General features: G+C 48.0%; 1 protein-coding gene across 3 annotated transcripts in view; it reads right to left on the bottom strand.

Moving 5' to 3' along the window:
• Window positions 1-27,469, bottom strand: part of FRMD4A (FERM domain containing 4A) — a gene marked incomplete at its 5' end in the record, with an annotated part of 385,473 nt that overhangs the window by 104,341 nt on the left and 253,663 nt on the right. For all 3 annotated transcript variants that reach the window (XM_082310334.1, XM_082310333.1, XM_082310332.1), the window contains one exon: window positions 1,072-1,166. In XM_082310334.1, the coding sequence (XP_082166460.1) occupies window positions 1,072-1,166 (95 nt within the window). The remainder of the gene's footprint in view (window positions 1-1,071; window positions 1,167-27,469) is intronic.

Below are 27,469 nucleotides of genomic sequence, written 5' to 3'. Positions count from 1 at the left end.
GGAACACAACATTGGCTTGACAATCTTGGTTTTTTTAAAACAATATAGGTGCAGGAAGCCTCTTCCTGATTAATATACAAAAAATACCCTATTGCAAACCAAGGTGAAGTATGGTGGGTGCGCATACAAGAGACAGTCCATATGCCAAGGATAGTCTAACTACAGAGAGAAACAGGCAGCTGGAAAAAAATAGCTGAGACTGTGCAGGTCAAAGTAGGGAGGTCAAAGTCTAGGACTAATCATAGCATTTGGCAGACCTTTAGTGTTTCTCCAGTGCTAATTTTATACTTGAATTTTAAACAGGGGGTAGAAATGGCCTGTCTTGAGGCAAAACTTCAAATTTTGTGGTCATGCTAGGACTCTGGGAGCTGGGGTTCAAGGCAAACAACCAGCATTGCCTGAGGTGACTGCAGAGTCAGGGTCCAATCCTTTGGTTTAGCTCAGCCGTAAGGCTGTTGTGTGATTCCTGGTAAGGTCAAATCCTTTCCACAACTGAAATTTTATATTTAAAAATGCTTTTCGTTCACGTTAAATTTGACACTCTCTTCCTTTCTTATACTTTCTTCTTTCCATTTTTTAAGAAACTCTAATCTGGGATCTAAAACATCAGAAATAATACAGTAATTTTGTGAGGTTTTTTTTCTTTTCTTGAAATAACTTAGCATTACTTTTCAGGCTTGAGTGAATAAAGGGATTAACACTTTAATTGAACAGTTCTGCCAATCTGGTAATAATTTTGAACTAGCGAGTGGATCTTAAGTCCATGAGAGCTTAAGTTAACCTTTTACCAATGCCAAATGACACCAACTCTTTGAACACGGGATTAGGAAGGGATTGTTACTGCCTCTGTACACCTCAGGCCATGCTTAACTTGCCATGAGAGGCCTCCAGCCCTCTGCAGAAGAGGCAGGACAGGACAGACTCCGATGTGAGGTCCATGCCTCCCTAGACCTTGGTCTAGAACCTTGGGGTACACAGGTCTTCTACGCTGGTCATTTTGGGTAGGACAAAACCACCAAGATTTCCTGTGGTCTAAGAGTTCCCCTTGGGTCTTTGATTTCTCACACTTACGTTTCATCTGTGAATGCAATTCCAAAGTACTCCTTCTCCTTCAGGTTGAAATGAGATGCCACCAAGTCAAGCAACTCCTTGGCCAAAAGCTTTGGCTGGAAAACAAGAATGAAAGACAGTGATTAACGAGGACAACTTGGATAAGAACTGCACTGTGCTTCTGGAGGGAAACGCTGCCCTTGAAGGTACTGCACTGCTGTTGCTTTTATGTTCCCTCCGGTGTTCAAGCTAAATCTGCAAGCAACATTAGCTCCTTGAAACAGTAGTTTCCCTTCTAGGTAAATACTAAAAACCTGGTGATTCTGACCCCTTCAGTGCTTAATGTCTCTGCAGACAGATGACCTGCCGCCTGCCAGTGTTCAGACCATGACCAGCACACTCAGGCCTCTCTGATAATTTTAGTTGTTAAAGCTTTTTATCAAGGACCTTTGCAAACACATTTCAGACACCCACTCTCACACACACAGCACAGATACATGCTCATAACACTAAGAAAATACATAGTGCCAAAAGGTAGGATGTGACAGGACCAAATGAGAAGTAAATGACAGAACAAAATAGTTTTCCATTCAGTATTGCTTGTCATTTAGAAATAAGGATATATGCTCAAATTTAGGCATTTGGAAAGAGAGGAAAGTAACACACACTTTCAAAATACCCTTTGTAAGAGCATAAAAGCCAAGCTCAGAGAAACTATTCACTCCGTACAGAGGATGGTGCATTACTACCTTTTCTGCTAAAACTTATTTAAGTCTAATGCGTCCTACTGCCTCTATGAATTTTCACCAGCTCTGCTGAGCTCCTGTGTTTCCTACCGAAGTCTTGGCCATAACAGAGCTCTTGTCCTGACTGTCACTGGTAGGAAACAGAGGTAGAAAGGATCCAGGCAGCTGCAGCCTGTGATCCCACAGCCTCTAATAGCCCCAGATCCCAGAGCTGCAATGGTTACAGCAGCACTGGCACAGCTGGGGTCAGAGATCCCAACAATGTTCCCTGGTGTCTGCTCATAAGGATTTGGTCTACAAATCTCTGTGCTGCAAGCCTCGGTGAAAATAAAGCTGTCTGCAGGCTTGACTGCCCCAATGGGTCTGCCAAGCAGCTGAGTCAGAGTTACCCCAGACGTGAACCTGTTGTTAAACAGAGATGAAATGATGATGATGTGCTGAAAATGGGTGGCAGGGACCTGAGAACCCTGCTGTCCTAATTGACTGTCCTGTCCTGTAAATACAAACACAGCTTGTGTTTAAAAAAAGCTTGATTTGTACTTAATTTCCAAATAGATTCATAGGACTCTCAACCGCTCTCTAAAAATGGTCCTAAATCCAACACTGTCCTAGTACCTGACACAGCTGAGCCAAGCCTGAAATACTTCTCTGGCATTCATGTGAGCGTTATGCCATCCTCCACCCACCCGTCTGCCTGCTACGTCCCAATGTAGTTACCAGCACCATCCATACTGCTCCTTGTCTGCGCACCCAACGCAAGGGTGGTTTCTAGGTCATGCCAGCAAAGAAAGAAGCAATAGCCATGCCTAAATGCAGCAGTAGCTTAAAGCAGCCTCCAAACATGAGGCAAGTTGCTGTGTGGGAAGAACAGCCTGGCGGATAACGAATAGGTGGGATGCAGCAGGCTTAATTTTAATTCCCAAGTCAGACTTCTCAGGCACAACCGTTGGAGTCTCTGCGATGCCTACGCTACCTGCTGCCTTGCCTTTCCCAGACTCCTGAACCAGCTCCCGAACGGCACTCAGAGCTGAGCGGACCAGGCATGGGGCTGTGGTCCTGTCCTTTGTCCCCTTGAGTCCCTTCAGGGACCCTAGCAAAGAGCACACCAGCTACGCCAGTCTCTTTGGAGACTCCTCAGAAACTTCCCTCCTGGCATTGGGCTGGGTGGGATGGACATTCCCAGCATCCCTGTCTCCTGTAAGATGAACCTCCTTTTGCCAGAGCTTTTTAAGGACAAGCTACAGTCTGGCTTATGAGGTACCCAGATACTGTGATGCAGAGGATGGTAAGACTGCCATGTGAATCCAGAGAGACATAGGCTCTGTGCATGTACTTACTGGGGGCACTGGATGAGTTTTCAGTTTAACAACAGACAAACAAACACAAACTTGTGAAGGAGAGAGAGGAAGGGGGTTTGTGCCTGCCAGTGTGCAGCCTGAGAGCCCAAGTCTTGCTTTTCCCCCACTCCTGCCCAAGCCTCCCTGCTCCTTTCTCTCCCAATCGGGCCAAACTCTCTCTGCACCAGAAAGGGATTTCTTCCCAGCCCAGTGCTACCGCAGGAGGAGGGATGGGAACGCACAGCCAGCGATGGGTGTAGGGGAGGGCAGGACTGACCCCTCTATGGCCAGGGCCACTGGATGGGACAGTTGGTGGAGGTGAATCTGGGCATCCCCACGACAGCACGCATTGCAGGGGCGGTGCTGCGTGGCTGGCACTGCCCGGCTCCCAGTGCTCTGGGGTGACTCAGTTATTTGATAAATAGGCAATTGTGCTGCCAAGCAAGGAACCGAGACATCAGCCAGCCTTGCTGGGTGTCCCACCTGAGAGGGCAAGGGTGGGGAAGGGTGGCAAAAAAGCATGCCTCAAACACAGCAGCATTTTCCCAAGCCTGAGTTAAGCACTTGGAGGGGATAGGTTGAGCTTTAGTATTTCACAAGAAAGCAGAACAGAGCAATAAATGGCTGATGTGAAACAGGGTGGCTGTGGCCACGGGGAGGTGATGGGTCCCTCGGCTTCAGCCAGCCAGCGCTGTCACAAGGGTCACTTGACAAAGGGTAAAATCCCCTTCTGATGTCTAGCCACATCATGGAGAAGCGATGCCCAGTATCCCTTGCCCCACGCACTGCTGCATCCAGGCCCGACATCGAGTGAGGAGCAGCACATGAAAGCACCCGCCTCCAGCCACCCTCCCCAGGCAAGATGGGGGGTGAATACAACATGTTGCCTCCTTATCTCTGCTGAGTGAGACCTGGCTGCTGAAAAAGCCACGGAGAGGTGGTCAGCATGGCATGACAGCCTTCCCTTCCCTACTGCCTGGTGGCGGCTGCTTCTCTCCCAGCACAGCCCCCCTCCTGCCCCCAGGGCTCGGCAGGGGCACGATCTCCACTGCCCTTGCCATGGGGCCTCCTCCAAAGCCTGCCGTAGCAGATAAGGGAGGATAACCCTTTGCCTTGCAAGATAAGGGAAAAGAACAATAGATGCAGACCCAGTGCTGGAGTGGTGCCAGGTTAGTTACTGGGCCAGCGTCCCTGAAGAGGCTTACAGCAGTGAAGTTAAGCCCTGCTAGTCCCCTCCAAGATTACTTTCCACTCTCCTCTTAAGCTCTGCAAGGTTATTGTCCTTTCCAGTGGGATGAGTCCTCTGTCCTCCCAACACAGATCGGCAACCTGAGTCTTTGGAGGGGAGAGGAGGAAGGGGTCTTCTCCAGGTAGCAAAGACTCTTCAAGACAAACCTGCACAGCAGGGATAAGGGCAGGAAAACCCTGCCAGGCACAAGCCGGGCTGCAGCCCGCCCCACTGTCTCAGGAGAGACCCACACGCTCAATGGTAACGGTTAATCTGCTTGCCGTTCGCAGTGGGAACGGCTGAGCAATGACCTCCTTTCATATGAGCTGCGCAGACAAAGAGCTCATTAGCAATGCCTGTGGCAAGTTGTTTTAATTCATTATTAATTTCTGGACTTCATTTTCCAGAGGGATATTCATTTTGCATTAATAAAACTTCCGTCACAGACACATTGAAGAAGATGGAGAGCAGGGAAACCAATAGAAAGCGGACCCAGGACCTTCTACATCCAATCTAGCAGGACGGTCAGTAAGATAGCTTGTTAATCCCACAGGCATAAATCAGGAATAACAGGTGGCATTCAAACCAGAAACCAAACCGTGTCCTCAATGCTGCAGAGCTGCAGAGCTGCAGAGCTGGACTGTGGTGCACTGTGAGCTGCCCAGGCAGATGCTGAGAGCCCTCTGCATCTGCTGCTCTTCATCTTCTTCCTACCCACACCTTCCTGGTATCCTCCATGTAACCTGCATCAGAGAAAGCAGCCTGGGGGAGCATGTCAGAGCTGCAGCTGGCTGGCCTGAGCTTGTGACAGGGTACCCCAGCAGAAATCCTTCAGCTGGAGCAGGGAGAGCTGAGCATGCTTTGCTGGTGGGGGTGGGTTGTCAGAGCAACGTTATTCAGCCAGGGTTTCCCCTGCTGCTCCCTCCCGCTACAGGACCCTCTTTGCAAAGATGTACGTGAAGAACAATGCACTGTAAATCAACTGTTATTTTTACTAGAGAAGTCAGCAGGCCCCTGGTTGTCCCAGCACACTGGAGCTGTGGCTCCCCTGCCAGGAGGAAGGGCCGAGGGACCCATGCTCCCATATAGTGGAGTCTCTGGCACACACACCAGCCATTTCATACTCAAATACACTGTCCCTGAGGCTTTTCTGCATGGCAGTAAGCCAAGGGCTTTCCCAGCTCTGGACCCCTACCTGTACTCCTCAACTCCTCCTCCAGCCTGGGACAAGCGACACTTTGCAGCCTGGGCTCTCTGGACTTGCAAACACAACACTTTCCACAAAACTTAATACCTCAGTACTGGGTCAATGGATCCACCTGCCAGGCATGATGGCATCAATGCATCATCCAGGGGATTCCTGGTCATCTGTAGAGTGGGCAACTCTTCTGTGAAGTCAAACCTGCCTTGGGAGCACTCTGAGGTTTCTCCCTTCCTACGTGGAGAGGCAGGAGAGCAGAGATGGACTCATTAGGCTCTGCCTCTTTATTAGCAGAATGACCCAGACACCCTTCACTGTGCCCTGGGCCATGCCTGAGAGGTTTATATGAAATGCTCCATCATGCTCTGCAACCGCAAAGTGCTTCTGCCACAGCAGCGAGGAGCACAGCGAGCACATGGCCGGGGCTCTTCTGCAACCCCGGCTCCTGCAGCCTTGAAGCAATGAACTCATTTCCTCCCTCCCCTCCAAAACAACTTAAGTTTGTTCAAATAATGACTTGGAGGAAAGAGAGAGCTTTATTAGTGGTGTCAGGAGGTGGCAGGGAAAGAACGGAGCCTCAACAGCAGCTCTGTGACTTGAACCTGCACCAAGGAAGCCTCTGCAAAGGCACCAAAGACAGTGAAGAAGGTACGTATGGGATCACAGCTGGCTGACACTCCCAGGGCTGCCTCCCTGCCTTTCCCCCTTCCTTAAAGAAGAGCCTCCCACACCCCGGACTGCAGGCACAGCCTGTGCTAGAGAGAACCACACCAAGACAACCACAGTGCATGCAACGCCTGGGCTCTGTCTTTACCTCCTTGCCTCTATTTTAAGGAGCATTCAGCACTGACAAATTAACCACAGGGGATGAGTCCCTCTTCCATGCACTGTGCTTATCTCTATAAAGAGATACACAGGTGCACTCTGTACAGGTGTCTCTTCCCAATTAGACATGAAGGCAACTTCCCTGAGTAACGGCAGAGCACGGCAAGCACTAAAGGCAAGCGGGGAGGGGAAGGGCAGCCCTGAGAGCGCCTTGGGAAGGGGGGATGGAGGCTGCATGAGGGATGGGTCATACTGATTCAATGTCAAAACGCCCCCACTATCACAGCTCTTTCATGTATTTATTGGATGAGTTCTCATTAGCGTGATCCCGCTAACATGGGCTGCTGGCCCCACTGGGCAAGCAGGCTGGGGTCTGCTCACAAGAGACCTCTCCAGTGCTGGTGAGAGGAAAAGGAGATGAGATGCAAGGCTTTGCTACACAAGGTGACATGCAAAAGCCCTTTCGGTGCCTCCTAACACTAGACGTCGTCACTGTCACACAGGTTTAGTGATAATACTGCTGCATTATGGGCATGTGTTGGCCACAGGATGGGAGGAGGATGAAGAGGGCTTCTGGGGAGAAGAATCCTCTTGTAATACCTGGGGGAAGCTTCTAGGGGCAACTCATCCTAAAACAAGCCCAAAGTCTTACAAATACTTGTTTCTCTCCAAGAGGGCTCAGTGATCGCCTCAGCTGAGGATCAACACTGTAAATATCTAACCTGATTCAGGCCAAATCCTGTCCTAAGAGGGCAGTGCTGCCGTCCGAGGAGGCTCTCCTTGGGGGCTGCAAGCCAGGTAGCCCAAGTACCACCATGGGTGCAACTGGGAGCTCATCTCACTGAGCCACAGGCGCCTCAGCTGGCTCAGCGCCTGGGGAGTAAACATCTGCCTATCTCAACCAGAAAAATCAGAGAAGTGCAAGGATTTCTCTGTGGCTTGAGCAGGTCATTCTGTCGGTCATCATGGAATATACAGCAGAAACACAAGCATTCCAGTATTAAATATTCAATATAATTAAAATACAATGTTACTGGGATTTGAGCAGCCCGAGGAACTCCAGTCATGTGTTTCCCCAGTGGAAAGACAGGCTGCCCACTTTTGGCAGAGAAGCATGTTTCTCTGTGACAGCTTCCCATTACGCTTAGAAATGAGTGAGTTATAGAGAGAGATTATCTATCCACAGTCCAGCAGTGCCATGAATAAAAAACAGATGACACGGTATTAGCAGCTGCTGGTACGTCCCTAGAAACGCAGGCACACACAAAGTATATTCTATTGTTTTATTAACTGTCAAACAAGCCTGTCTATTCCCCCTCCCCCATTTCATAGCTTTTCCCTAATTCTCTGTGGCAGAAGGTCTCTGGGAAATGCATAGTTTAAACATATGGACAGACGCATGCCACCCGAATCCATCCAGCACAGAGACACGCTGAACTGTGGGAACCAGGTAACTAGATCACACTTAGTAATGCCTCGTTTCATTAGATTAGAAAGACCGCTATCATCCACTGTCTCCTTGCTGGAGGGACTTGCAGCGAGATATATCAGGAGAATACAGAGATGAGACACTGCTATGCCAAGTCCTGCAATGCTAAAGACTGTTTGCAGTACCAGTGCTCAGCCTGCACCAATTTTGTGCTGATAACCCAGCTGTGGGCAGGCACAGGCTCCAGGGCTGTCTCGAACCATTGCTATTTAACTGTGAGCATGTGCTGGTGCAGGCTGGTCCACTGGCACCCTCCAAGCCAAAGGCAGCAGGGCATAGCCCATACCAGACACGGTCCCAGGGGTGGCCACCCTGTTTGTGGGAGAGAGGGAGTTTACCCCTAGGAACAAAAGCCGGGCTGTGCCATGTGGCTTCCAGCCCAGCCAGAGAGCCACAACCTATTTTATTTATGAGTGCAGACATAGCAGATGCTGTCCAGTGAGTTCCCGAGCAGGTTTGGTTTCTGCAACATGGACCGTGAAGTGTGTCCAGTTCAAACCAGCCTCTCGGATCTTGCTGGCTTGGTCCAATTTTGCTAAACATTCAAAGGTTGGACATTTGAAAAACATCTCTTTGGTGGCTTGAGTTGAAATGTAGGCTGGGGGCGGTGTGCAGTGCGGCCAGTCCATCAGCAGGAGAGGTGAGGTGGAAAAAGGAGCGGTTTGCATGAATACAGAGTAATTCCTGCCTTGGCTGTGCCCCGCGCCGTACCGCCAGGCAGGGTACAACACATCTTCATCAGCCGGCAGTGGCTCTGGCCCGTCTTGAGCCTTGGGCAGTGTAATCAGGAGGAAATAAAAGTGCAAAATGCCAATTCGCGCACAATTCTTCCCCTCCACCAGCTATTATTGTTTGCTAAGGAAGCAAACTCCAGGTGCCCTCGCTGAATTAGATCATCTGCTAAAACCAGCCACCAAGCTATGCTCCAGCACCACAGTGATAAGGGCAGTAAAGATGCCCGTGTAGACCCTTTGTGTTCCCACTTTGTTTCTCCAGGCGTTGGTTATTCTGTGGCCCGCAGCCTTATCTGCTGAAGGCCAGCAGCACGTGTATACCCGTATTCATTAGGCAGTACATTACCCCGTGATAGTTACGGACCGTAACTCCCTCCCGCCCCTGCTTCCTTGTGCATGAAAGACCGAAATCTCTCATCCAAGGGCCATTGAACTGTCACTCACTCGCAATTCTCTTCTTGTCAAATTGGCTCTGCCAACAGCTCCATCACCCGGTTGTTTAACTCATCTTACACACTTCGAAGAAAAGAAAAATCCGAAGTTGCTCCATAGTAATGTTATGTAAATACCAAATAACGGCCCTTTCAGCTATTGTCTCATCCGAATGCAGCGTAATAACATTGTACAAAACTGCTCAGGCTGAAGGCTTGGGGCCTTAGGGGTTTCAGCTTTGCAATTCCCCTTATGGGATAGATCCACCATTCCTCAACTTCAGCTCCGCGTTACTGTGTCAATATATGGAGTGCACATAATCAAAGCAGGCTGGGATGTAGTTGGGTGAAAAATTATTCATTGAAATGCAAGATGCCTGGCAAGGGAAAGCCTTATTTTTTATCACAAAACAGCTGAACTCCGTCAGTGTCGGGGACCGACGGTGGGAGCGTTGCTCGCACTGGCACACACAGCACCTCTTTCCCAGAGTCAGCGGTTGGCTCTAAAATCTCTTTTCTTCATTTACATAGGAAAATGAGACAACTTGCCTCCAGCAGCCTCCTCGGGAACGTGGAGGGTGGTGACAGAGTGCCATTGACGTTTTTCTTGGAAAGTCAACACCCGCAAGTTGTGGGAATTAAGATTTATTAGGGTCAGAGAGACAAAGACAAAAAAATCCCCAAGTTTTTGAAAAAGTCTGTTTGGTAAAAGGATTAGAAACACCCTACTGACAAGTTGCCTTCGAAATATTCACAGATAGCTGCATTTCTGGGTTCAGCTAATACCTGACAGTCAATATCTTAAGTCAGAAGCCATTGCTGACACTCTCTAATTCCCCTACATATTAGCAATGTGAATCTGCTTAAATATTTTTGTAGTCAGAGAAAGCAGAGAGCATGAGCCAGCCCAGTCTGCATGGCAAATTCATATCAAAGCCAAAATGAGAAGCAGTTGGTGGGAGGAGAAAGGCACTTTGGGGTCTGTAGCATCCCTCCTCCCCTTCTTGCCTGACGCAGAGGCAGCTGCACGCTTCCCCCATTCAGATGGGGTCTGCGTTGATGCTCAGTGACCCCATTCCTCTCTGTTGTCTTCTGTATCATCCCGTGACTCCAACAGCATTTTGCCAGCTGCTACTGGTGCTGGGATGGGAAATCTGCCTGTCTGCACTGCTCCATGCTCAGACCTTTCTCTCATGCAGGACAAAAGCCTCAGTGCTTCCCTCTTTCCTCCCTTAGCCCTCTGCCTGCTCCATCTCCTCTCTGTCTCTGCTGGAAGCAGCTAATGTCCCCATGTACAGCTGAGAGAGCCAGCTGATGGGCTGAAGATGGAAGAAAGATGAGCTGAATTTTGTGGCTGGCCCTCACGTTGTGTACATGTGTTTTTTCATGCACAGACTTGACGCACAAGGAGATTCTTCTCTCCTGGAGAGCAGCCTTCCAGTACCTGAAGGGGGCCTACAAAAAAGCTGGAGATGGACTTTTTACAAGGGAGCATAGTGATAGGACAAGGGGTAATGGCTTTAAACTGAAAGAGGGTAGATTTAGATTAGATATAAGGAAGAAATTCTTCACTGTGAGGGTGGTGAGGCACTGGAACAGGTTGCTCAGAGAAACTGTGGATGCCCCAGCCCTGGAAGTGTTCAAGGCCAGGCTGGATGGGGCTTTGAGCAACCTGGTCTGGTGGGAGGTGTCCCTGCCCATGGCAGAGTGGTTGGAACCAGATGATCTTTAGGGTCCCTTCCAACCCAAACCGTTCTATGGTTCTATGATTTGGTGGCTGCTTAGACCGCGTCCCATGTGGGAATCTGCATCGCTGTCTCCCACAGGGCTGGGGAGAGGGAGAGGATGCTGTGCCTGGCATTCAAGACTGATGTCCTGCCCCAGCTGCTTGGGGTGCCAGCAGGAGCAACACACTGTAAGGTATTTCTGCCTGGGATCCCCCAGGAGTCTGCATCTCTGCGCTGTGCAGTCTGGACGTGCTGGCTAGATGCACATCGCCTTCACGGAGCATCTGCGCTAGGTCCACTGTCTCCCCGTCTACCTCCCATACGCCAGAGCGCTGATCTGTGCAGGCACAAGCAGCTCTTTGCATGGGATTTCCAGAGGCCTGAGAATCAAAGGCAAGTGGTCAAAATCCTGACATTCTCCCTGAGTAATCCTTCTGGGCAGTAAAAGAGGTTGTGCAGGGTAACCTCATACGCAGCCACCCTTGAGTCCTTTCCAACTGCATAGTGCCCAGGAGCATGAACCAAGTGAGAAGATCTGGCCAACCGCAGAAGTGAACCCAGATTGCAAGGGCAAGCAGGCATCTTTTTACGAGGGATTTGATGGAAAGTGTGGAATTCCTTATGCTGATTGATGTAAAAATTGCTTTTGTAGCACTGCCAAGGTCACTGCCGGCTCATCTAATCAGCCATGAAAACATCACTGAAGCAAATTAAAAAGTTGCCCCGAGTCAATTTGTGCATGCAACTTTTATTATTCTTTATTTAAACTTTCTAGGTTTGTTTTTGGATGGTTGGAGGAAACAGATCCTTCCTCTATTATCTTTCTTTGGGTTTCTTCCAAAATCTAACACAACATCAGATCTGTTTTGTCCTTTACAAGACACTCCTAGAAGACAAGCCTGGCTGGCTGCTTGCTTTGCTATGTGTTTAGCAAACACTATGTTTTCAGGAGACTACTCTGAACTCCATGGGAGGTTTTATAGTATTGTCATCTGCTGCATTCTGTGGATTAATACAGCTTTAATGAAAATACATCCCAAATTTGACAGTTTTGACTGAGATTTTCTTTGAGCTTTCAGGGAATTTATAGCAAATTTATGGGGTGCAAACTCAGAAAGACCAGTACAAAAAAGGTACCCACTTATGTGGACAACAAACAATCAACTTTCAAGCAAATTCAGTTCCCTCAAAGCAGAAAAAAAACATTCCTAGCTATGATGGCTAGATTCACTAGCCCTTCAAATCATTCTCAATGTCTTGAACCTGTTAATGATCTGTTCAGTAGCCTCCCATCTCCTTTTGCATGAAACATCTATGAGATTTCTACGTATAAATGAGAAGAATATGGACAACAGATCAGCAGAGCAGAAGGAAGATACCCACACACAGCAGGACTTTGCCCTAGTTGAAGACCATTGGTTTCATACAAGCAGAAGACAGAGCATCTGTGCTTCAAAGCAAAACACTATTTTCAAGGTCACAGTGGCTTAAGCATCTCCCAGTTCACCTAATCTCCAGATAACTGTGACTGGGCATATCTGGCACTTGGATCCCCATGGACTCGATGATCTTAAGGGTCTTTTCCAACCTTAATGATTCTATGATTCTATGGTTTAGCAGCACTGGCTATGTTAGTACTAGTAACCTGAAGAAGGCCATAGCATGGACACGAATGGTCTCCAGACTGCAGCACCATTTGCACAGTGCTGGCCTGTGGGAGGTAACTTTCTCCCAGACAATGCCCAAGCACCATTTGGGGGATAGCTTGGGTCAGGAACCACTTCTACATGCCAGTACGGATCTGCCCACCTCAGTCAAGGGGAAGAGAGTTTATCCAGCTGGATACCAGCAGAGTCCATGAGCCAGTGAGCAAGTTCTGACTTGTTGCTTCTGCTAGTACAAAGGCATTGATTCTCCTCCCCATGAGCCAAGTCAGAGAAAGGATGGTCCCAAACTGGCCATCAGTAGCCACAATCAGGTAAACAAACCCACATTTCACATATTCCTAAATCAGAAGAATTAGCTCATGTGGTAGCAGGTTCTGTAGCAACGTTTTGCACATATTACAAGACAGAGCTCAGCTGTGCATGGCAAGTCCCATCCTTTCTGCCTGTCACCTAGCCGCACTCACAGCCAGCCAGCTCCACGCAATGCTGTCTTAATCCAAAAGGCAGAGTATGAGGCTTTGTCTCCTCCCCTGGGTTTGGTCCCACGGTGAAGGACACTGCAGCCTGGCCAAGCAAGAGAGCTGTGTGCTGGTTTGGGTTCAGTCCCTAGACGTGGACTCCCCAAATACAAGAGAAACTCAAGCTGTTGTCTCTTTTCTCTAACTTGTCTTAGGCGAGGGGAAGGAATGCTGCTCTAGACCTGCTTCCCGCTGTGAAGCAGGGATGCGATGACCTTCTGAGTTACATTGGCGTAACACAACTGACTTTGTTACTTGGGTTACAAGTTTTCTGCTTTGTATAACTGTTCTTTTAGCATGCTCCTGCACCCCGATATCTTTGAGTGGCCTGAAAGAAGCCTGGGTAGTCAGGCACCTTCTTCTTCTTTCCCTCATTCTTGCAGAGTCAAAAAAGTCTCATTTTGCAACACAAAGGCATTTAACCTGTGGAAGTTGCCCCTGCAACAAAGATACCAACAGAGACACTGGCTGAATTTTGGATTTCATTGCCATTGTCTGTAATCAATTTAAGCAAGCAAAGATATTAGTGAGACTAAGCATATCTCATGCTTTTATCATAGAACTGGAGTCTGCAGAGGATTTTTCACCTTGCTTTGCACGTAACATACAGCAGTGATGGATACAGAGACCAGATTAGATGGAGCTCTTCAATTGGAGATTGATGCTAAATGAATACAAACTGAAGCAGCTCAAGATGCAAATTGCACATGCTGTGGAGATAACAGGGTTTGTATACAGGGCTTTGGTTCAAACCCTTGTCTTAATGCAAAGGAAAAAAGACACGGATATGGCATTCTTTGCAGCATGCTGGGTTGAAAGTTATACGGCCTAGTTTAAGAAAGCGCTTCCAACATGACAAATTTATGCAGATAATCTGTATCGTAAATGTTTGGCTTAAAGTATTTTGGGTCTTTGTGTGTACTTGCCTTTCAGTTTCTGGAGATCTGTATAATTTTGAAAAAGGGTAGTCAACTGCTGCAAGAAAGTCAATTGTGTTTTAAATCATGCGACTATCACGTGTGGCAAATCAAACTTTGAACATGAAGCGAGCTTCAGAGCCAACTTTCTGTGGCAGGAATCCATTTCACACTCAGCCGACAACAGGGTTTGATAAGAGCTCGGCCAGTGTGAATAACCAGCTGCCTTCTATATATATTTTGATTTGGTAGCATCTGTTGAAGTTTTATATCACTGAGAGATTGTTGGTATTCTTTTTAAGCATTAAAGCTACCTTGACAAGGTCAACAACAATTTCTACAGAGGTCAGCATTTTTATTTTGAAATATTTGATCATAATTCTATCAAACATTAAAGAAAGAGTTTGGCTAGGGCACATAATGAAATTGGACAGCTCACACAATCCATTTATCTTTTCGACTGTAAACCTCTGAAGCGCTCCAGTTCATCCAGTTTCAAATCAACTGTAGAAATGTCCATCTCCCTTCATCCAGCCTACAGAAATTGGTGCTTGAAAATGCTCTTGATCTCTTATTGCTGATGTGGAAAAGGAAAAATAATTTCCCAAGACATACTAGCTTAGCTGCATTCTTATATTCTGTTTGCTTTTTAAAAATCTCTCCTGAATAAGGATGTTTATTTCCATCCTGACTCCAAGTCACTTCTTCATTGCTGAAAATATTTAATAAGCTAAGTGAATGCTTATTTTTGTGGCACATTTTCTAAACACATTAAAATCATGTATAAAAAAAACCCTACGCAAAACCTACGTGACCATCTTATGAATCGTGATAAGCTAGTTCAGATTTTAGCAAATCTAACAGCAATAAAAGTAAATAAAATCAGTAATAGTGCTAGGTCTGATGCATAGAATTAGATCTTCCTTTTTTATCCTACACGCCATTTGTGAGTGCAGAGAAAATAATTAAACTTAACGAGAGCTACATCCTCATATGTTGAGACTGGGGAAGGGGGACGCCTTCAGAAGCATAATGGGTGCATAGGCTTTTGTGCATTCATCTTCTTTATCCATACTTACACCTAGGGATGTAGCCAAGAGAGCTGACTCCACTGTTAGATTCTCCATACATACAGCAATATTAGATACTCCCTCCCTTAAAGAGCTTGGAGTTGAAGCATATTGGTCTCCCTGGATGCTCTCATCAGTTTAATTATCTGTACATATACAGTTGCTATATTAAGAACATACCACAATGTTTTGAAGCTTCTGGCTTAACACACTCAAATGTAAAGCATGCTATGAAAATACTACACATCAGACAGACAGTTCTTCCCCTGGGAAGGTTGAGAGAGAGAGGCTGAGCCTCACTTGCCAGATGTTGGTTACATTGCTTAATGCCTGGTGGTAAAGCTCAGACGCTACAGGGAGGTGAGTGGTCAGAGACCGCAAGAAATGGGATGGCTAAGCAAACTGCTTTAACCTTGAAGCTGAATAAAAGAATGATGCATTGCATAGGTCCAGCTCCCAAGGCACAGTAAATCAGTGTTACTCCACTTACGCACCCACTGATAGTCTCTAATCTCCTGTGCGTGAGTGTGGCCCTCACGTTCACCAGAGTGATGGCTAGGACCTGCCCGTGCCTCTCCTGGGCCGTGGGACAGGGTCTACCACACCTTGTCCTGTGAGAGAGAGGGTCCCCTCCTCTCTTGGTTTGCACCCCAAGGGAGTCTTTGCTTCTTGAGTCAGCAGAAGGTGCTGAATATAATCAAGGATTAGGCTTGTGATAAAACCATGGTTATTTCACAAGGAATGGAGAAAGTCAACAACTTGTCACCTACAAAAGGACAGAAACTCCCCCTGCCTTCAGCTCCTCATATTAAGTACTATCTGCAGTCTTCCCTAATGAGTCTATACATTCAGAGCCTATATAAAAAGCCAACCAAGTGACTGTGTGTGTCCCTAAGAAGCAATGGTTTCCGTGTCCAGCATGCCTTGGGACACAGCAAGGAATCTGCCTGGGTCCCCTGGGCTGGTCCCCTCTGGCAGTCACGGCAGTCACCACATCCAGCAGTTGCCCATGTCAACAGAAGAGGGACAGGGACAGGGCACTTCAAGGAGCAGATCGAGTTGCAATGGAGAAACCCTGGGCACAGGCAAGTCCTGCCTCCACTTCCAGATGTTCAGTTATTTCTCCTGTGATACCTGCTGAACTAACACAGGGAACACTAAAACCCGGTGCAGCTGAAGCACATGGACCGTCCTGGTGCCCAAATGGGTCCTACCACTCCCCCCTCCAAACACCTCTGCTCCCAACACCCTTGAAGGCACAATCTGCTGGTGGATGAGAAGGGGACGAGGGTGCTGGGCCTCATTTCCTGACTGCAGGCTCACCATCGGCACACAGCAACCCCCATAAATAAAGGAGGAGGCAACGGAGAGTACTGATAATTGGCCACAGCTTGAAAGAAAAGAAAGCAAAATAATACTTGCTCACCATAGGAATTAATGGGGGGATAAGAAAAGCTTATTTATTTCCCCTGATATTTGGCAAAAGAAGTGCTCATGATAAACCAAGCCCATTAAAAAGGAGGAGGGTGAAATGAATGACCAGATGAGATAGTGAGTGTCTTTTATTAAAAAACAAAAAATCTTTTTTTCTGCAAAGAAAGAATAAAGAAGAAATAAGACCGAGCGATTAGGAGAGAACTCAGGCAGGGTAAAAACTGTTAGTGATAAACAGCTACTAAGGAAATAATTGGAAAGTGTAAACACATACAAATGTGGGTGATGACCCGTGTACTGGGGTGATAGCAGAATTAGCCAATAAATGTAATGAACCGTGGAAGGAGAAGCCTGGAGACTTTATGGAGAATTGGGGAAGATTTTTCTAAGCAGGAGGGGTAGAAAGGAAACACAGGCAGCCTGGTTTCTGAAAAGGAGAGATCCTTTGCCCGTGGCTGGTGTAATGTCTGCAGGAAGATGGAAGGGGAGGATGAGCACACAAGATCGGCTGAAGAAAGGGATCTAGGAAGGGATGCTGATGCCAGCTCCACCGCTTCCCATGCTTGAAGGCAGGAGTGCCTCCAAGCCCGGAGGAAGGGGCAATGGTCAGAGATGGTCATACCTGATTCTCTCCCCATGAGCTTTCGATTCATGTAGAGGGAATCCTTGGCTGTCTCATTTTCTTTTTGCAGAATGAAGGTTGAGGACAGGGCTTGTAATTGGCCCTAGTGGTCTTTACCCACCGGTTTGGGACTGGGACTGACTTCCCAAGATGATCCTGTTTCTGAACTGAAATGTTGTGTATCTGCCCACAGGCTTGGTGTCCCAGAGACGGGATTTGGAGCATTTTCTGTTCAGGAACACCGCAGAGGAGCCAAGAGCAGACCAAGCACGCCATGTAGTGGCATGGCACAGCAAGCTGCTAGCCATGCGCTGAGCCAGCTGGAGTTATGGGGTCTGAGATATGCTACCAAAATGCACAATCAGCTTTAACCCAAGGACAGCACAGCTCTTTGTCCCTCAAAATATCTAAAAGCTTGCTCAGCACTGCCAGGAATGGGAAGATGGCTTGGTGTGACATCAACCCAAACCCTACACTGCAGCTAACACTCTCTCCTTGCATAAGGACTCACCCACTGTGCCACCAACCCAAGCACATCTCTCTGTGAGCAGATCCAGGGACCTATGTCCTTCACCGTGACTGGCATTGAGACCACGCTTCCCTCATGGACAGGATAGCTGCTGCCTGACCTCGAGGGACGCTGGAGTCCTTCCTCTTCCCCAAGGAAGTCAAACCTCCCTGACAGAGTCTAGAAAGTCTCTTTCTGCATCTCACCCAGACACCTCCTCACTGCAAAGTGAGATTGAAGTGACTAAGTAACTTTATCTGTTCATGCTTTTATTGAACTCAATGTGAAAGATGGGCAGGAGCAGATCCTAAGGCAGCAGTGCAGGCAAGGAAATCAGAGAGGCTGTTCCCAGTCCATTTCTTCAAGTGACAGAGCCAAAGTCTCATAAGCTGGGCCAGCCTGGAGGTCAGTCATGCTGCTGGCAGATGCTGCTGCTGGAAGCCGAAAGACTTCCAGAAAATGATGCTGGAGATCTTGATGGCCCTATGGGAACTGAAGGCATCTCTGCTGACCGGCCAATGGTCACACTGCCTGCATGACAGATCTCTCTCTCCCTCCTGATGTCCTACCAGATGGCTGCGGACTCACCCCAAAACTTGCTCCTACCACAAGAAGTAAATGCCTTTATCATTTCTAATGCTGAAGGGCTGCAGTTTTGGGAAGAGCTGCACATCATATGTGAGGGTGAAGAGAATAATCATATTTAATGTGATTTCTGAAAAACTGAGGAAGGTGAATTTGGGCAGAGGGAAGGTTTTGTCCTTCTCTGTGATAAAACAGGAGAGAGATCTGACTTGCAGTGGGGAATTATCTTTGACTGCTGAGGGGTTCGAGTGCCCCAGTGTTGCGGTCCTCTCTTGCTTCATAGTCCCTTCCACAACTGTGTGGTGATTTTTATCCCTTGCACTGAAAGCGTGCCACGGACTCAGTGGCTGTCTGCCTCTGATAAACATTCAGAGCTTCATTATTTAAATGGTGGGAACTGCGTTTCTATTGATTTTCCTTTCCAAATAACTTAAACAGTTGTAGATTAAGTGAAAGTTTTGGAAACCGGGTAGCTGTCATCTGAATCTATCATCTCCACAATCTCTTTGGACATTGGTATTAACCGGGATCGTTCAGCCATTTTAAAATCTGATTTGGCATCAGGAGAAGAAAAAAGGACTTGCACAGTTCCTCCTTCCCATAGTGTCTAGGTAGCCCTGCAGAAGCAAAGGGTGGCTGACTGCAGCTTAGGAGGTCCTTGCTGGCAGCGCAGGAAAGACCTGTATGGGTTGCTGGTCCCTGTGCCTTAGGCTGCAAAGTGGGAATACCCCGTGCCATTAAATCACACCGTAATATGCCCTGCTTTTTCATGTAGGGCCTAGCCTCCTATTGAGTGGACTTCAGTAGGAAAATCTGTATTTGTACATATCCCCCCCCAAAAACACTATCCCTCTGTGTAAATGGAGCTTCCAGACCAGCTCCTTGGTCACTTTAATGTCTCAATGGCTGGACTCAAAATAGATTATTGAGGGCTACAGGAAAGACCATATATCTTTAGAAAGACATTTTCCATTCCACTTGCCATAGGGGTCAGGAAAACATTTGCCTGCCTGTCTACTCTCCCAGGAGGCTCTAAAGATGTGGTTGCAGTTTGTCCTTGGAAGAAGATGCCAATATCTCTTTGAAGAGAAAGGAAAATAGATGGCAAAGATATTTTGTCCTGCAATGCCTGAATCCACAAAGGAACTCTTGCTGGTAGGGAAAAGTTATGAAAAAGTGAGGAGAAATCACAAAAAAGGCAAAAGTTTCAAACACAGACTCAGTCTCAGACAGAAAGTGGTTATATGAGAGCAAAGAGATATGTTATATCCTTCTAGTGTAAACCACTGCTGTTCAGTAGAGATTCATCCATCAATACCAGAAGAGAAGTTGGCCTATGGCTCTTTGCTGGTTTGCCAGACTTTTATTAAATGCACAAGAATGCCAAGTCTGTAATGTCTAAAAGTGAATTTATTTAACAATGAACTCTTTGAAAAGAGAGTCCCAGATGTGTAATTAATAATGAATCAGTGATTTGAAATCTGATCCAAAGCCTACCGAAGCTGATAGACAGACTCTCTGACTTCAAGGAGTTCTGGATAAGGCTCTCATTAGGCAAAAGGAAAAAAAAATTAAAAGCTGAGCCAGCTAGTTAGTTAAAAAACATTATAGTTTGGATTCTGTGCTTAACAGAGACATACAATAATCTGCACTGCACATAAATCCCCTCTCTGCTGACAAGGGACTCACACATTTCTGTGCCTGAAGCTGAACTTGAAATCTAGGAGATAAAATAAAAAAAAGCTGCGAGAGAGTCCCAAAAGGAAAACCTCCAGTGGTTTGAACCACATCTCATTTCCTCTTGGCATGAACTGGGAGATAACTGTCACATATGTGTCGTTTGGAGGCAGCAGACGCTGCTCCTCTCTGCGCGCCGAAGCTCTGCTGGTACCCCCAGCCCTGCTCCAGCCCGCGCGCCCACCTCTGCTCCGCCTCGGCTGGCTTTACATCAGCTGCACGCAACGCACGGCGTGGAGGAATCAACCTGAAATTCCTGCCAAGCTCAGCGTAGCGTGGTGCCTGAGGGGGGGCGTGCAGCTTGTCTTCCATCGGTGCAACTTAATTCAATTTGTCAGGGACGCAGACGGTTTGGGTGAGCCCGATCTGGTCACTGCCGTCACGCCATAGGCCAAATTTTGCACAAGCGCTGTGGGATGGGGTTGTGGCAGCCCCTATTTTTCATTTGCCTTCCAATATGACCCTAATGGGGAGGTGGGGGAGATGTTTGCTGGTGAACAATTTCATTGTTCTGTGTCTTTTTCGGGAGACATAAAGTGCACATATTAAATCATCCCCTTGAGTCAAATATTTTTAAGTACAGTAACACAGCTCATTTTTAAATAATCAAATAATAATTAAAAATAATCGGCTCCCATTTCTGCTGAAGAACCAATGTGTCTACATTGAATTTGCTTTTTTAATAGCAAATTGTAAATCAATCTAAATGTAAATTCCTGGAGAATCTGCTATCTAATTCTCATTATTTCCACTTGCTTAATGCAATTAGAAACATCTGTCACTGATCAACTGTCCACACAGTGAAAATAAATAATAATTCATGCTATCTGCCTCCATAGTGTTTTTCAGGGAAAGGACTGCCTTAAAACCATTCGCTAAAGCCCAAGAGCTAGAGCTGGGCAAAATGCTTGTGACAAGCTCTGAATCATACTGAACGTGCCTGACCGTCAGTGTCTCTGTATCTCAGAGACATTTGCCGAATAATTTGAGAAAATCCTGGATACATATAAAGGTGACCACCTCAGTTTCTGGAAACATTTGGCTCTGGGGTCTCCATCTTCAGGGATATATTGTGTCCTGCTGGGGGGCAAATCTCACCCCCTGCTCCCAAAACCTGGACCCAAAGCCGTGCCGGAGCACGCAGATGTTTGTACTGATGGAGCTGTGGTTGCCGAAGGGGCAGCAGGAGGCCAGGGAATGGGACATGGGTGCAGAGAGAAAGGACACTGGAGTCACTGGGGCTTGCGGGTTATCCCAGCTGCTGCCTGTGGTCCCGGTTTGGCTCTGCCCATGAGAGGAGCAGAGGGAAACAGCAGGGAGCCGTGAGAAATGGGCGCTCAGTCCCCATGAGATGGACCAGGTCAGGGGCATGGATGGTGCTTCCTCCTCTTTAAAGCACAATAGTACATATAACCTATCTGTATAAACTCTCTGGTTGCTCAAAAGACAAGAAAAATCAAAGAACTAGAGAAGACAAGCCTGAACCGAACCGCACCGCAAGAAATGGGCTTGTTCATCCCCTGCCCACTAGTGATAGCAAAGGAGAAGGCAGAGTCTAAGTGGAAAGGAATTCACATTAGGCATCTACTGCTGAAACATCCTCAAAAGAGAGAACTAAATTAATACAAAACCCAGTCTTCCTACTACCCAAGAGAAGCCCAATGCCACAGCCAAAACCCTCAATGTTTTTGCCTTTGAGCTGCTGAGCAGCTGGAGGCTCGTCCCCTGCAATGGCCTGGCTGCTACCTGGGGCTGATGCAGGGGTGCCAGGATGGTCTCCTTCAATAAACGTCAGAGAGACTGGGGAAGCATGAGCAATGAACGGTATTGCCCACATCGCCGTGTGGGTCAGAACGACTCTACACATGAAATGCTCATCCTGGCTTCAAAGCGAGGAGGAGAAATGAAGTGTAAATGGCTTGGCTGGTTTATTTTATTTTATTCTTAAAAAAGGCAAAAGCAAATCTCTTTAATTCATTTCTTTTCCAGGACAGAAGTGTAACTTAGAGAAATTATAAGATCCACTCTGGCAAGCCAAAGTCTCTACCACTGTCTGGGCTGCCAAACCAGGAGGGCAGAGATGAGCTGAAAGTTGCTGGCCTGTTCATGATCTCGTCAGGTCGCATCTAGTCACTGCTGCACCTCCAACCCCTGCTCCGTTTCTCCGTCCTCCACCGTAACCACAGCAATAAGCCAGAGGTACCTCTGCAGCCTTTTGATCCCAGCGGTCCAAAATGTGCCTGTGCCCGTGTGAGGATGAGGGGATGCCTGTACCGCTCACCCCGTGTTATTCCAGGGGTGAAGGGGACGGCGGCTCCCGAAGGCAGAAGTGAGGGGGCCAGGCTGCACCGCTAGCCTGCCGTCTGCTTGCACAGGGGGGATTGTTCTTCAGCTAACAGGAATGCCAGAGACAGGCAGCACAGTGGAGGGCAGAGTCCTCTCCAAAAATAGGGATGAATGACTAAACCAAAATCTATACTATTAATCAATTTTCCTAAAGATAAACACCTTCCAGAGTTGGCGCGTTTGCTGGCTCTACCTCCAAGCATCTGGTTTGACCCACCACCAAGCTAGCATCGTCTTCAAAGTCGGGACAGAGACTGAAGCTTCCTCCCAAGGCGGGTTTAGATTTGTGCTTTTTCCTCCCCAAATATGGGCACTTTCCCAGCAAAGGTAATAACAGAAGAATTTTCGTTCAAACATAATGGTGATGAGCTGTCTCTGAGCGCAGATAGATGGGAAAGTAAAAGACATCCTATCTGTATTAACAGCCTCTCATCCAAAAGGATTGCTTCTCTGGGAGAGGTCGGGAGAGGAATGTAAGGGGAGAACAAGCACATGTCTTGTTGCTTACGATGAGGTCATGCAGTTTTTTTTAAAGCATGACCCAATTATAAGCTGAAAGCCATCTCCTCTGTCCTGAAAATTAGAAAAGCTGATGGTTTTTCTGATGACATCCCGTATCGCGGCCGACATGAATGCCACAGGCAGCCTTTCTGTGCTCGCAGACGCTGTGCCTGCCTCGCTCCTTCTCCGGGCACCAAACTCATGGGTGTGCTGCCATCAGCAAGCTAGCTCATCCCTGGGGGAGGAGGGGAATTCGGGAAAATGAACCACCAAAGAGAGAGCCAAATCCATTTTGACATCAGATCGCCCAAAGCTTCCTCATGAGTAGGCGCTTCCCTGAAATAAAGACAGAAAGGACCGACAAGCCACAGACTGGAAATACGGCGAAGGCTGGGGGATGGAGGTTTGCTCAATGACTTGAGGACGGCATTTTGTGTAATTTCCAAAGAGACTGGGCCTAAAAAACACACTCCTGGGCAAAGGCAGGGGGAACAGATGGGGTTTGGAGAGGGAGAGGTGGAGTGGGCAGGGCTCGGAGAGCACCCAGGTCTCCTTCGGGAAGAGCAGCGTAGTCTCCTCGCATCCCCACACTGCCCGTCCCCAGCCTCCTGCCCCCTCTGCATAGTCGCAGATGTCTCCTTTCCCTCGCACGCATGGGCAGCGGGGCAAACCAGCCCCAGCAACCTTTGCTGGTAGCACCACGGTGCCGGATCCGGCTCCTTTTTGCTTCGCCCAGTGCCATTGCCAGGTGTGATGCTGAAACCCCTGTCTGTGCGAGCACACGTGGCCTGCCCTAAACCAACCAGCCCAAGTGCATCGCTGCTGTCAAACCGTTCCAACCTGACACCACGCAACCACGGCCAGCTGCCGCTTGTGGTTACCTGCAGCAAGGTAAAGGGAAAGGAAACCATTTCCCAGTGAGACGGTAACCGCTTAAGACCCATTTTGCTCATGACGTGCAATACCCCTGAGCCCAGGAGCCTCACTCGTGGCCGAGGCTCTAACGGTGCCGTGCCGAAGGAAGAGCCTTTTGGCTGAAAGTTGAGAGCTTTTGTCTAAGCTGCATTCGCTTGTGGCTGAAAAGGAAAGGGAAAGGGAATAGAAAACAATTTTCTGTAAAAGTCGAGTAATGTAGCTTCGACAATCAAGCCTAGCGTCTCATTCACTATCAACCTAGTATTTGTACTGCGCAGTCCAATGGCATCAATAAGGGGAAATGCTCCATCCTGAAATGCTAGCTTGGATTGGAAATGCACATTTTTTTACCTTGGCTTGAAAGCAAATCTGCTCTGGTGCCTTGCTCATCATTTCTTCTGAGCTATGCTCTTTTAGACTGTTCAATATCTCCTGAAATCATCTGGTACATACGTTATTATTTTTCAAAATTGCTTGTTCAGACCATGCTATAAAAAAATAATTTTCTATTTCCATTTCTATTGCCTTCCTGGACTCAGCTTTTGTTCTGTGCCACATTTAGCACTTTCTTACCTGAATTTACTATTTGAGTTTCCTTGTCCAAGCCGGGAAATGTGAAAGAAGGAGTCAGAGCCAAAGCAGGACTGACCTGGTCGCACATAACCATCCACAGCGTGAACACCTACCCAAGACCTAATTGCAGAGTCCTTCTGCAGTCAAGGAGAGAAAGGGGCATGATTCATTTCAGACGATCTATTTTAGGATGAGCTCAGCCATGCCCTACGAGTGCCCTCCTCTCTCTTCCGCCTGTAAAAACCTAGCTCAGGCACAGATACCCATGATGTACCTGCCTCAAGTTAAACGAGATGAACCTCACCAGTGACCGCCATGGACTGAATCAGACAGGTGCTCAGGCAAGATGGGGATGGGGGCAAGGGACAGGACACAGGGCTGGTCTACCACAAAGGAGCAGAAGCAGAGAGCAGAAGGAGCTCTATGCATTCCAGCTTCATCATCCTGCTGCTAAACCCAATTTATTTCCACCTTTGTGCTTGGTGATGCCCCGTGGCTCAGGGAGGGGGAAGCGAGGCTGGGGGACGTTGGGTTGTCCATGGCTGCAGCAGCATCTCATGGCCTACAATGATGTGTTTCACAGCCACTGTCGGACACTCGCAGGTTGGCCCAGGCACAAACAAAAGCTCCACTGAAGCCATGGAGCAGCTGAGCCGGGCAGAAACAATAGTGAATTTTCAAATTTCTCCCAAGTGATTGTGAGTGAGACGTTTTCTCTGTAACGGAGCCATTAGATGCTGGATGTGCTATTCCTGTACTGGTGTATGTGGTGGGAGGTCACCAGGACAATTTAAATTGCTGATGCTCTACAAAACTTTAGGAGTTAACTCACTGGAAAAGAAAGAGCTTTCTCCCTTCACCAGATGTTTTACTGGGATTGTCACTATCTGCCCTCCCCCCCCCCCCCCCCAAGTTTGAAAAGCTCTATGTGTGCTCAAAAATAAGGATATTTGACAAATTTTACCAGAACAACTGAAAAAAAAAATTACTGAATATCTTCACCCACATTTGGCCAGCTGTAAAGAATATCCAGCTTTCAGCATATGCAGTATGAATAAACATATGTCTTCAGCTTATCTCTCTCCTGACAGCTCACGGATAGCTCCCCAGCCTGTATTAGTTTAAATGCAATTTATTCTGGAAGACTGATAATAGGGATATTGATTATGCAGGCCCTTGGAAATCACACCCTCATTTCACTCCGCGGATGAGCATGATTGCCATTCCCTGTTTATGTCCTTACGAGGCCGTAAGCGCTTTGCTGTGGGAGTCTGCTCCCTGAGGCTCCTAATGTGGCACCTGATAGATGTGCAGGGCTGGGTTACAGCAGTCTTAGGGTGTGAAAGGACGAAACCTGCTCTGAGCTCTGTTCAGAAACCAGCACGCAGCTCAGAAAGCGGGGAATACGCAGCTCAGAAAGCGGGGAATGCGCAGCATTACTTTGCCAGAGAAGCATCATCCCCTGCAGTTAACCTCCTCAAGACACAAAAGTACCTCTGCCATAGGCAAGGTCAGCCCTGACCTGACTTGTTCTCCAGGGTCACTTTGCTCCCAGCGGCTATTGCCCCCTGCCTTCACTTGTCCCATCTTCTGCTAATGCTCCTCCCATGCCTATGCCAATCTGCAGGCGGTTGAGGAACAAATCTGGAGGGACTGAGCTATTCCTGCTGGGTTTCATTAATTTCCAGTCTTGCTTTTCCTAGACGCAGCTTTGTTTTCTCTAGAGCTGCTTGACCAGATTGACCTTTGCTGCACAGCAGATCTCCTCAGAGGCTCCCCATGCTCCCTGTCCATTTCAGCTCACTGCTGATCCCTGCCCTGGAGCTGTGCACCCTACTTGCCCTCTTCAAATCCTGCTCCCGGTGAACCTCACCAACTAGCATGACCCACCAGCTTGCTCCGCACAGCCTGCTTTGCTGGTGTCTGACCTTAGAGCATGTTCTCCTCTGGCAGGTCCATCCCTTGAATGCTCTCCATAGCACAGGGGCCATGTCCATTCTCACCGAACATTGTGGTAATCCACAGTGAGCTCAGGGGAGCCTGGAGCACCCAGCACACCTGGGAGCTGGTGAGCTTGGACCAGCCTCGTGGGGCCAGCACCACTGTGCTGGCACTGATGGAGCCAAGCCAGGGTGCACTGCAGAGGCTCTTCCACCCCTAGTTTCTGAGCCCTGCTCCAGATTTCCCTCTGAGATGCTCATTCCACCTCCTGACCCAAATCCCTTCCGTTTTGCCCTCGTAATCAAGGGCAACCTTGAGTGGATCTGCTTTGCCACCTTCACCCTGCCTGAGAACCCTCTCGGCTCTTAAGCTGAATTGTTCACTCCCCACCTCTGCACATCAATTTTTTTTCTTTCTCTTCTGCCTCTGTGCTCTTCCATTTCCATTTCCCAGCAAACACTCTCCCCTCCAGGCTTGACTTCTGTGGACTTCTGGGTTCACTGGAGCCTAAGCTGAGAAATGAACCCCAGAGATACAGCCCTCCAGCATGACACCAGATGCTCTGTAGGCCACGGATGGCAGTGGTGGATGCTTTTTGAAGGGCATTTATTGAGAGTCCGCAGAGCAGCTCAACTGAGTCACACCTTGTAGGCTGACAGGCTGGGTTTGGGAGCAGACCTGGCTCTCCTGGTCCATTTTTCATTTATCCATTTAGCCAGTCTAAGACAACATCTAGGTATCGTGCAGCAACCTTGTCTCCAGGAGGTGAGCTGACTGCGAAAGCCAACAGTGCTCCCAGCACCACATTCCCCTTGGAGCAATGCTAAACATATTTTCCTAACATTTTTTGGTAAACAGCCAACTTTTCAGCAGAAAAGCTCTTAACTCATAGCTCACTGGTTGCTCAGCAAGAGCACAGACACGAATTGCCCATCTGGGCTCCCTTTCTGCAGAGCAATCTCTGCTCCATCCTTCCCCATCCCATGGTGACCAAACACAGCCGCACATTTGCCCCATTTGCAGCCATGCTCAAAACGATAAAAACTCTCAAAGGGGGACCTGAGAAGCAGTGAAAGGCCAGGAGGAGTCTTTCCTGCAGGAGAGAGATGGCTCCAGACCGTTCATCTGCCAGGAGCCACAGGCTGTGGAGGGGGAATTGCGTGGTTTGTCCTGGTGATGTAAATCCCACCTCAGACACTGCTTGGCAGGATCCTTCTACAGCTTCCAAGTCGATCCAAAGCTGTGGATCTCAATATTTTTTAATGCCAAAGATGTTAAGAAATCTATTCTGCAATTTTCCAAACACTTCCTGAGCTGGACTACAGTCTCACTCTTGCTGTAGTAAATCAGGATTTGTTTTTGAAATC

The sequence above is a fragment of the Platalea leucorodia genome (genome assembly GCF_965183815.1).
Source record: "Platalea leucorodia genome assembly, chromosome: 4".
In the NCBI taxonomy this organism is placed as follows: Eukaryota; Metazoa; Chordata; class Aves; order Pelecaniformes; family Threskiornithidae; genus Platalea; species Platalea leucorodia.
This window is presented reverse-complemented; position numbering and strand designations above follow the sequence as displayed.